This window comes from Meles meles, chromosome X (assembly GCF_922984935.1).
Source record: "Meles meles chromosome X, mMelMel3.1 paternal haplotype, whole genome shotgun sequence".
In the NCBI taxonomy this organism is placed as follows: domain Eukaryota; kingdom Metazoa; phylum Chordata; class Mammalia; order Carnivora; family Mustelidae; genus Meles; species Meles meles.
This window is the reverse complement of record NC_060087.1, coordinates 20,402,520-20,414,614: the sequence shown is the minus strand read 5'-3', so window position 1 is coordinate 20,414,614 and position 12,095 is coordinate 20,402,520. Positions and strand designations below refer to the sequence as shown.

Here is a 12,095-nt window from a genome sequence, read left to right as displayed (position 1 = left end):
TGAGAACACACATTGTATGATTTCTATTCTTTTACATGTGTTATGGTGTGTTTTTTGGCCCAGAATGTTGTCTCTCTTGGTGAATGCTTCATGTGAGCTTGAGAAAGTTGTGTATTCTGCTGTGGTTGGATGAACTAGTCAGTAGATGTCAATTATATTCAGCTGATTGATGGTGCTGTTGAGTTAAACTATGTCCTTGTTCATATTCTGTCTGCTAAGTCTATCTGTTTCTGATAGAGGGGTGTTAAAGCTTCCAACTCTTATAGTGGATTAATCTATTTCTCCTTGGCAGTTCTAACATTTCTGCCTCCTATAGTTTGACTCTCTTTTTTTCAGCATGTCAATTTTAAGATTTGCTATGTCTTCGTGGAGTGTTGACCCTTTTATCATTATGTAATGTCTCTCTCTTCTTTTTTTTAAAGATTTTATTTATTCACTTGACAGGCAGAGATCACAAGTAGGCAGAGAGGGAGGCAGAGAGAGAGGGGGAAACAGGCTCCATGCTGAGCAGAGAGCCCGATGCGGGGCTCGATCCCAGGACCCTGGGATCATGACCTGAGCCGAAGGCAGAGGCTTTAACCCACTGAGTCACCCAGGTGCCCCTCTCTCTTCTTGATAACTTTCTTTGTTCTGGAGTCTACTCTGTCTGAAATTAATGTGCCTACTTCCACGTTCTTGATCCTTTTTACTGTATGTATATTTTCATATTTAAAGTGGGTTTTTTGTAGACAACATTTGTCTACAACAATTGTTTGTTATGGACATCAAATGTAGACATCTTGTTTTTTGATCCACAATTTATGCCTTATAATTGATAAATGTAGACCAGATGTGTTCTAAGGGATTATTGATAGTTGGTTTAATATATACCTTTTTTTTTCTGTTTTCTATTTGTTGGCTTTGTGTTTTGTTTCTACTTGTATCTTCCACACTTTTTCTGCCTTTTGTGGTTTTAATTTAACATTTTATGATTCTATTTTCTCTCCTTTCTTAGCATATCAATTATACTTCTTTTTTCACCTTATTAGTGGTTGCCCTAGAGTTTATAATATACATTCTAAACTAATCCAAGTCCACTTTCACACAACACTATACCTTGTGAAAAACAATATTTCCTATTTCTCCCTCTCATCCCCTATATCATTGTGGTCATTCATTCATAATTGATTGTATTATTGCTGTTACTATTTTGAACAAACTGTTCATCTGTTAGATGAATTAAGAGTAAGAAAAATAAAATGCTTTGTCTCATCTTATTCATTCTTGAATCCTTCTCTTTTCTTTATGTAGATTTGAACTTCTGACCCATCATTTTTCTTCTCCTAAAGAAGCTTTAAAAACACTTCTTGCAAGGCAGGTCTACTGGAAAGAAATGCCCTCAGTTTTTGTTTGTTGGAGGAGGTCTTTATTTCTTTCTCTCTTTTTAAGGATAATTTTACAAGGTACAGAACTCTAGGTTGGTGGGTTTCTTTCTCTCAATACTAAATATTTCACTCCAGTCTCTTCTTGCTCCCATTGTTTCTGTGGAGACCTCCATTGTATTTTTATCCTTGCTCCTCCATAAGTAAGCTGCTTTTAGCCTCTGGATTCTCTTGAGATTTTTTTCCTTTGGGATTTTTCCTTTTGAGTGTTCTCTAACATTTAAATGAGATGAGTGGGATTTTATGATTTGTGGATGAATATATTATTGCTAAATGAGACAGAGTTTAACATTGATTTATTCTTCTTATTATAGATGTAAGTGCTAAAATATTTTGTTTACACAAATATTTAGATGGGAATGGAAGAAGTTTGTTATGGAGATGTCATTCAGTCTTTGCACTCCTGAGTTATTTGCCATGTATCACAAAAATAATTTACTGTCAACAAAATAATTTTAATGGTCTATCAAGTGATAATTTATGAAGGTCCTCTTTTTAATCTGATGCAAGCAGTGGGTTAGAAAAGACCTCACCTGCAAGATTTGTTTCCAAGCTATGAAAATCATTTGCTTTCTTCCTTTCTGGGAAGTATAAGAAAAAGGCCTTACCAGGGCTTACCAAGTGATTCCTAATTATAACCCTTACTCTTTTTCTTCAAAGCAACTTGCTTAACCAGATGTACCTATAAAGGGTTGGGGAAATGAAAATATTGGTGATTTTGTTATATATTTGTCAATTCAATAATTTTTTATAAAATGGTTTTACTGTTTTTTAAAACTTAAAAAAAAACAACAACCTGGAAATCTTGGGGCTGCAGTTTTTCCTTACTTAATCTGCAGGAAACACCACCTAACCTAATCGGCAAAGGTAGTCCTTACTGTCAAACCTGCTAAAAAACCTGGAGAAAAAGACTTTTCAGTTGAAATATGTTCATGTATTTCAGGAAGCCTTATAAAAACCACTGAGAAATACATAATAGAATGCATTGTATGAAATAGAATCAGTCAAGATTAAAATTATGTAGCTCTAATAAGTTGTAAACAAGACAATAAATCATTATGTTTAATTTATAGTACTACAATGTAATATATAGGTTAAATAGTACCATATTTATAAGGAGGGGTGTTTGGCTTTTGGGGGAAATTAAATAAAATCAAATTAAAAATCATAAATGACTTATCTTTATTAGGTACCATGGGTATACTTCCCTGTGTATTTAAGAATAGAAAAGGGAATGTATTACTAAAAAAATTATTTGGCAGTACGTAATTTGTGCTAGGAGGAGATAGAAAATAATAACACATTTTAGAAGAGGAAATAGAAAAAGGATTTTCTATAAATGGAGTAAGTTTTATAATGTGATCTGATAAAATAGATTTTAACTTCCTTTTAAAATAATACATATGAAATCTGAAAAAAAGCATGTTAATGTTTTATCCATGTGTTTATTCCAAAATATTTTGAGCAAATTGGTAATTCAGGAAAATATGCCAGTTACATTTCTACGATGCAGTGGTATCAGCCTACACAGCTTTGCCTTACTGAGATGATTTTGAAGTGAAAATCTGGGGAAAATGCTTACTCTTAATTAACTAAAAGAGAAAAGGCATTTCTAGGATTCAGTGTGAGTATTGAGAATAGCTGGAAAAATGCTTACCCTTAACTACATGAAAAAGCCATTTTTAGCATTCAATATTTCTTTGCGTTGCTCCTTTTGCTTTGAATTCCTGGGCCTTATCCCTCAAGATACTTGTGTCCTTCGACAATAGTTGGGGGAATGAAAAGGCACAGTTGTTAGGCAACAATTTACATTATTCCCCACTCTACTGTAATTAGTTTCCAACACCTGGCTTTACCTATAACAGAAATCTTTGTAAGACAGGAAGCTCTTAGAGATTCATGGTGTTTGCTATAGTCATTAAGCAAGATTTCCCTTCAGTTTGGCCTGGAGCCTTAACTCCCTGCCCCTTGCAATGCTGTGCAGTAAGATTTGGATGGTGTCTTTCTTTTGGATAGTGGAGTAGGGGTGGTTTTGGATACACAGGCTTCATCCTGGACCATTAACTGTAGGAAAGGGTACCTTTGGAAGTTGAGGATCTGGAAATTGAGTTCTTTAAGGCTTCTTGTGTTTGGTTAGCTCTTAAAAAGTCTCGGAGTACCCCCCCACCCAGGGGTATGTGCGCCCTAGTTCGAGGACCATTACCTTTAGACTATCTTTCTTAGTATCACAAGCCGCTTCCAATGGCAGACAGTTCTCTACTGAAGAAAGTTAGGGAGCCCTTTACAAACCGGTATTCTGTGTTGTTGGTGGAAAGATGGGCCCTTGCCTGATGTGTGTAGTTAGCAGATACAATGTTTATGGTGAATTGAAAGAACCCGCTGTATTAATGGTGGGGCCCTGTATGTCTACAGGTGGGTTTGCCGTCAGAGTTGCGCTGGTTGGAGCAAGGGCTCTGCTCACGAAATCACTGTGGTCAGGGCGAGTGTGCAGAAAATGTTGGCAGAACACCTGGCATTTGGTAAAAATAATTGCTTCCAAGACCAGAAACTGTGATAAGTGGAAGTACTACGGCCTGCTCCTCAACCTGAGGCAAAACCCGACACAGAATGTCATGCTTTTGTACTATGATTATAATATCTGCATTTCTAATTTTTAAGCACTATGGCCAGTAATAATTTGAAAACTCATTTATGTAAGCTTACCTTGTTTGCATCATTTTAGTGAACTGAAACTACCAATTGTCAAGGGCTTTTTTCAATTTTACTTTAAAAGCTAATGTCATTTAACAAGAAAAAACACGTGTTGGCGAGGATGTGGAGAAAGGGGAGCCTTCCTACACTGTTGGTGGGAATGTAAACTGGCGCAGTTACTCTGGAAAACAGTATGGATGTTCCTCAGAAAGTTAAACATAGAACTACCCCACACCCAACAACTGCACTACTAGGTTTTTACTCAAAGAATCCAAAAATACTAATTCAGAGAGATACATGCACCCCGATGTTTATAGTAGCATTATCTGCAATTGCCAAACTGTGGAGACAACCCAAGTGTCCATCAACTGATGAATGGATAAAGATGTGGTGTGTATATTACACACACACACACACACACACGCACACACACACAATGAAATATTAACGCAGCTGTCAAAAAGAATGAAATCTTGCCATTTACAACAACTGGATGGAACTAGAGTGTCTTATGCAGAGTGAAATAAGTCAGTCAGAGAAAGACAAATACCATATGATTTCGCTCATATGTGGAATTTAAGAAACAAAAGAGGAAAGGGAGAAAAAAAGAGGCAAACCAAGAACAGACTCTTAATTCTAGAGAACAATCTGATAGTTACCAGAGAGGAGAGAGGATGGGGGGGGCATGGGTGAAACAGGTGATGGGGATTAAGGAGGGCAGGTGTTGTGATGAGCATTGGGTGAGGTAAGGAAGTGTCGAATCACTACATTGTACACCTGAAATTAATATAAACTAAAATTTGAATAAAAATGTTAAAAAATAATATGATTTAAAAAGAAGTCAAGAAATTAAAATTTACATCAGAATTTTTTCCCTAAATTATTTTTTAAGGCTATGAGTCACCAAACACTTCTACCTCATAGGAGGGAATTAAAAATATCAACAATAAATGTAACACTACTCCTACTATAGTAGACATAAATATTACTCCTTTAAGCTCTCTTGTACTTTAATTGAAATCAAATATTCTGCTAGGACTCCATTTGCCTGACTGTCGGGAAATAGAGTCTCAGCCCTTGTTGGGCTGTCCTCGCCTCCCCAAGATCAAACGAGATTCCAAAATGTTCACGGAAACAAGAGGAGGGGTTTCCAGTCTCGAGCCCAGCCCCGCTGAGCCTGTGCACGGCGAGGCACCTGTGGTCTGTGCTCACGTGAACCCCAGTGCCCAGGGCACCATGTCATCGTCCCTCTGGGGGCTCCGCCACTGGCCCTTCTGCTTACGGCCCTTCTCCTCAGACCTTTGGCCTCCTCCTCACTGGGAGAACTCTTCCCTTGCTTTGTTTCTTTCCTTACAGAATTCCTCTAATGGGTTCTGGCTTGGAGAAAACAGCAGCAAGGCAGGCAGGCTGTGTGACAGCAACTTGAATTTCACAGCTTCTGTGGGGGAGTTGTACCAAGGGACGGGGCACCTGCTTGGAGTGGGAGCAGGGCAAAGACAGAGCTCAGAACACAACTGAATGCCTCCAGTGCTGGTTTTATACTACTATTAATAAGTGGCAAATGTTATTAAGTATTACTCTTTCCTCAGGTGATAACACTGATTTATCAAAACTTTGCCATGTTTTGAAGACCCATGACGGAGTCTTAAGAGATAGAGTGGCTTTCCCAGTTTTAAGTAGCAGAGTGGGGATTAGAACCCAAGTCTGGTTGGCTCCAAAGTTCATCCCTTAGCTTACATTTTCTCTCCTGCAGAGTACTGGTAATATTTCATTTTGAGCACAGTGAGCTGCCAGGATAGGTTAGCTACAGTATAAGCTCCCGGATAACTCCTCGGATTCGTCCATGGGACGCCATTGCTCAGAGCTCTCCATCTGGTTGTCAGAGTGCATTTGCCAAGACCGAAGAACAACAGTGCTGCTTTGGGCGTAATTAATGTTTAGACAATAACTGGTCAGCATGTTCAGCTGCTTCTTGAGGTCACTCCTGGGATATGAAAATAGGACCCCAGATTGGCATAAACAGGATGTTTGTTGTCTTTGTGCTCTGCCAGGAGGCCATGATTTCGGTCATCTAGAAGTTAGACCAGATTGCTCAGGTGCAGGTTCAAAAGGGGAGAGGATATGGTTGGCCTAGTTTTGTGTAATTTAAAACAGAAAATGGATGGATCTGAAATCCATTTCTGCTGAAGATGAATCTTGAGGTAGTGTTTAATAAAGTCCTAACAGAACATTGAAAAAGTCTTGGGTGAATTTTAAAATTGTATATCTTTATCCATAAATAAATAAATAAATAGATAAAATTTTGAATTGTATATCTTGATCCCTAAATATCTTGATCCATAAATGTCTTCCTGGTGAGGGCCCTCTTCTTGATCCAGAGTTGTTCCCTTCCTGCTGTTTTCTCACAGGGTGGGAGGGGCTCAGAAGCTCTTTTATAAGACACTAATCCCATTAGTAAGGGTTCCAACCTCAGGACCTAAGGACCTCCCAAAGTCTTACCTCTGAAGTACCATTACCCTTGGGGGTTAAGATTTTAACAAATGAATTGGGGGGGGCACATTCAGACTGTAGCACCCACTGAATCAAAATCTTGGCAGTGAGACCCAGGCATCTTGATATTTAGCACGCTCTTTAGGTCGCTCGGATACTCATTGAACTTTCGGAGCCAGCCACGTGGTTCGTGGTGTTTGGGTAACATAAAGAGGTACATGTTTTCTTTATTGTGTTCTATCCTCTCGAGGTCTATACAATATCTCAGGAGGTATATATAGGAGATGTATAGGCATACACATGGGTATCTAGAGACATACTAGTCTCTTAAATATATATATAGTTGAAATGTGCCTACAGATAAATATTTTAAATCATAGTGCACGTTAACGGAGCATCTGTATACTTCAGGCACTGTTCATTCATTCATTCATTCATTTAATAAATGCTTAAGAGCCTACTACAGGCCATCAGAAAAGGAAACAAAAGTCCCTGTCTTCAGGGAACATGTATCGTAGTAGAAGGACATCAACAATAGATTCACTAAGACAGTTGCATGGTGACGAGTGCCATGGCAAGAGGTAAAACCGGAAAGGGATGGCAGCCGGCAGCAGCAGGGGGCCAAATGGCAGTTTTGATAGGATGGCTGGGAGCAGTCAAGGGAGGGGAGGAAGTGGGCTCTGTGGCTATTCGGACGGAACAAGGCTGTTCCAGGTTTGGGGAAGAGAAAGTGCCAAGCCCTGACCTGAGCAGGAGCCTTCTTGCTGGCTTCAGGAAACAGCACGGAGGCCAGGGGCTGGGATGAAAGACGGAGATGCCATCGGAGACGCAAGGGACTGGCTGAGGCACGGGTCTCGTGGGGGCCTGTGGGCTGCCGGAATTGTTTCCCTTTTACCCTGAGGGAGATGGGAAACATTCTGAGCCTCAGAACGACAGTCAGACAGGTTTTAGGGGGATCATTCTGGCCAATAGGAAGAGACTGCTGGGGGTGGGCAGGGCTGGGACAAGAGCCAAGTTAGGAGACAAGGGCAGTAATCCAGGCGGGGGAGAAGTTGGGCGGGCTGGTGAACAGGGGAGTGGGGAGCCCCACGTGGCTGGCAGGTGCACTCTGAAGGGGGTGCAGCGGGTCTGCGGTGGTTTGGAGGTGGATCGAGTGAGAGCTGCCCTGGGAGGTTTGCCACCCATGCTGGCTGGGGCCGTCGGCTGCACTTACTCTGCGGCTAGATTGGGTTCTGGATGTGGGTCAGCCTTCGGTTCCAAGAAAAGAATTGTATTTTTGCTTTTAAAACATATATTGAACGCTTAAATTTTGTAAATTCGTTGTGTGTACATAAAACGTCTTACGGAGCAGTCAGTGTGGTCTGGCTGCAGCAGGACCTTCTCCAGGTTATTGGTTAACCGGGACTAGAACCACAGTGACATTTCTCACGGACACGTAGGAAAGCTGCCTTTCCCAAGAACAAATATATTCAGAACAGAATAATGAATAATATTTCCTGTTCTGTTTATTTCAAAGCGCTTTTATGTAAACCCTCAAAAAATCCTTTCTAAGGTTAAGAGTGGATGACATTAACCCCTCACTGGGAGATTCAGGAAACTGAGATCTAGAAAGGGTAAGACGAATTCTGCTAGATCAGATCTTCTGTTTTATGACTTGCTCCTCTTGATTGTGTGGTCTGATGTGTAGTGACTGGACCTCAATCCAGGGAACAGAAGTGTGTGTGCCCATGCACACATGCCTGCAAAGCAGTCACACTTGGGTTACTAAGTACAATGATCTAGCCAGGGAACTGGAACTGATTGTTCAAAACCTTCTGAAACTCAGGCTTCCTGCTTCCTTTCTTTTTCTCTCATTCCTCTCTCTCTGGTTATTTGGCCATTTTTTTCCCAAATAGTATTTTTTTATCGAATGGTGGAATAGGAAAATAAAAGATAGGGAAGTCACATTAGGTATTGTGGAGAACACTTTTAATAAAAGTTGCAACAGAGAATGAAGTTGAAATTAACATTAAAATGGAATTCTTAATTGCTGCTGGATTTCAGCTTGCTTTGTTTTCCTGATCCTTGGTTCCTGTAGAAAAACAAAAAACAAGTCTGATTATGTGTGTACCAAATAAGGCTGAGCTCCTTTTGTTTTGCTAAATAAGCCCTGAGGGCCCAGGATGGCGGCAAAAAAAAAAAAAAAAAGCCCTGATGGCCCAGGAAGGCCCGGGCCAGGTAGCAGCCTTTCATGCACTTGTCTGTTTCAGTTTGCAGTGATGACCTCACCCACAAATTCAAAGGCTTCACTGTGATGAACGAAGCAGAGAGATACGAAGCTCTCAGACACTGTCGCTATGTGGATGAAGTCATTAGAGATGCTCCGTGGACACTCACTCCAGAGTTTCTGGAAAAACACAAGGTACTTACTCTTCCATGTTCTCTAAGTAGCAGAATTAGAGTCTGGTTCTGCAGCCTACATGCGGAAAGCCCAGAGGCTTCTACTCTCTAAAAGAGGTAAGTTCAGGAACTGTCATGTGGTGTCACTTGACACAGCACCTGTCTTCTGCCCGGGCCTGGGGACTGATACCCTCTCGCTTCCTCACTGTGGGTGCTAGAGCTAGACCACCTACGTCCAAGTGCGGCTTCTCTCCCTTCCTAACTGTGGGAACTTGAAGCAAGATACTGAACTCACTTACTTAAACTGTAAAGTCGGGTGATGGCAGTACTTCTCCCATGGGCTCGTTTTGAGAATCTAATGAGATCATGTAAGTAAAACACTGAACACTAGCTGGCCCATAGCCAGAGCTCCAAAACGTCATTGTCCTTACCACCACTCTCATCATTATTGATGCTTGTGTATTTGCAGGCATCTTTTGCAAGGAAAAAAGGAACACGCATTATATCCAGAAGGACACAGGTCAGCTTTTAAGGAAAGAACTTTATATCTATGATTTTGTGACCCTGAGACTCCTACTGATAAAAGATTTTTATTAGTTGAAAACACGAGAAATTCTTTTGATCTGTATGAAATTATGTGCTTTGTGTCTCCCTACCAGCCCCACACCCACATTAGGAGCTATTCTTTCCTTTTATAAGCCTTGCAAAAAAAAAAAAAAAAAACCCACAAGATGAAGCTGTTCTAAGAGTTTTCTTTTCTATTTTTAAATTCCCGATGCAGAAGAGGAGAGAGAACACTGATAAATGTGCATGGGTAATAGCAGAGGAGATAATTTCCCAGCAAGAATAAAAAGCAAAAGGAGAAACTACAATATGATTTGCTTCGAGCAATCACTAACACATTTTTACTGAGCATCTATTGTATGTTCGGCTTGTGCCGGGCCCGATGGGCATACAGATGATGGAAGCGGCGGCCACCGTTTCTGATTCACTGTGTGCCAGGCACTGTGCTGAGGGCTTTGCTCCTACGTGAATCACATTAAATCTCACGGCTACCGTGAGACTTCGTCATCGTCATTGTTATGTATCGGAGAGGAAGAGGAATTAAGTTTGAGTCCCGAGAATGAATTGAATAATAACCGTGATGGAGTACTTAATGTGCACTGGTTATCGCTTTTAGCACCTTTCCATCAGGACATCGTTTAATCTAGTGATCCTCCGCTGGGCTTGAGTTTGTCCTCAAGGGACATTTGGCAGCATCTGGGAATATTTTTGATTGTCGCAGCAACTGGGGGCAGCTAGGGGTGCCACTGGCATCTAACGGGTAAAAGCCAGGGCACTCCTCCCCGCCCAAGAGTGATCCACCTCAAAATGTCACAGGTGTCAAGGGTCAGAAATGCTGATTTAATCCTTACGGCCAATGTATGATTTCTCTAGCTAGTAAGCGGTGGGGCCGGTGGATGGGACTGCTGCTGTAAACTACCTCTCGAGGTGGAGCCAAGCCTCGTTACAAAGGGCTTCAAAAGCCAGGCAGCAAGTTTTGATTTGATGGAGTAGGAAACAGGGAGCTAGGGGAGATTAGGAGGAAGGAGGAGGACACGAAGAAACCCGGTTAAGGACCTGCCTCCCACATGACGGAGAGGTGGCTTGGAAAGGAGACAGCAGTGAGGAAGGGCAGGCACAAGCTGGAAGCAGTAGTCCAGGGGACAGGGCCCTGGATTTCATGTATCAGCCGCGGAGAGGACCTGCTGGATGCGTGTGCGTGCAGGGATGTTCACATGTACGCATGTGCGTGCGCATGCGCACACACACACACACACACGACAGGGGTCCTGGGGGCTTTTGTGCCTGGAGACTTGAAGGAAGTAGGGAAAGAAGCCCGGTTCCAAGGTGTTTGGGGCGAGGAGGGGACACCTGTTTTCAGGCTGAGTTAAATTTCAAATAGGTTGATTTTAAAGTGACTCCAAGGGGTGGGAAAATAGAAAAGGGTGATTTGGGGCAAATCTGACAAGTTTTCTAGTTTCGGCAGCCTTCTGCCCCAATGGAAACAGTAGTATGGGTCCCACCCGCCTAACGAGGTGGTTAGGGAGATCAAATAAAAAAGGTGGGAATTCATTTTTACCATATAAAACATGGATTAAGTGTGAGGGCCTGTTGCCATCAGTGGGACAGGAAACGGAGGTTTGGGTTCCTTGTCATAGCAAGGATGATTAAAATCTGAAGCATGAATAAATTCTCTGAGGAGGAAGTTTAAAGACAGAAGGGCAGAAGCCCTAGAAAGCCTCCTGTCAGAGGAAAGAGAGGGACCGGAGAAGGAGACCAACCAATCTAGTTCCCTTTATCTCCTGGAAATGGAGACCGTTGGCAGGCAGTACCTTTCAGTCAAGGAATCAAAGGCACATTGTAAACTGCTTGTTTCAACTGCTTTATTATGACTGCTTTTATTTCAAAAGGCATTTGCATGCTGGGAGGCCTGGGTGGCTTAGTCAGTTAAGCGTCTGCCTTCTGTTCAGGTCATAACCCCAAGGGTCCTAAGATCGAGTCCCACAGCAGGCTCCTAACTCATTGGGGAGCCTGCTTCTTCCTCTCCCTGCTCTCTCGCTCTCTCTCTCTCTGGAACAAATAAATAAAATCTTTTTTTAGAAAGTTAAAAAAAAACGGTATTTGCACATCCATCCCAGTGATGACATCACTCTTCTCTCTCTCCAACAGATTGACTTTGTGGCCCATGATGACATACCCTACTCTTCTGCTGGTTCTGATGATGTTTACAAGCATATAAAGGAAGCAGGTGAGTTCCCCTGTGCTCACCCGTCCACCGCGTTACAACTGTCAGGTTTCAGAAGTCACCCCTGCCCTAGTCTTGTAGCATATACATGGAAGGCACTGGAATTTCAGACGTCTGCCAAGTAGCCTTTATAAGCTTCTGTTGACACGTGCTAAGACCCAGTCATAGGACAGACACCATTTAGGGATTTATAGAAGAATTAACTCGAGCACCAAAGTACACTTTGCTGAACCATGAGTATACCAACTTCTAGTGTGTGGCTCAATTTTAGGGCTCATCAGACAAAAATCATAAGACCGGGGCGCCTGGGTGGCTCAGTAGGTTAA

The 12,095-nt window shown here is 41.8% G+C and overlaps 1 protein-coding gene across 4 annotated transcripts in view; it reads left to right on the top strand.

The window, feature by feature from the left end:
- PCYT1B (phosphate cytidylyltransferase 1B, choline) overlaps positions 1-12,095 on the top strand; it is a 124,704-nt gene that overhangs the window by 72,859 nt on the left and 39,750 nt on the right. For all 4 annotated transcript variants that reach the window (XM_045995711.1, XM_045995710.1, XM_045995712.1 and 1 more), the window contains exons 4-5: positions 8,852-9,003; positions 11,694-11,772. In XM_045995711.1, the coding sequence (XP_045851667.1) occupies positions 8,852-9,003; positions 11,694-11,772 (231 nt within the window). The remainder of the gene's footprint in view (positions 1-8,851; positions 9,004-11,693; positions 11,773-12,095) is intronic.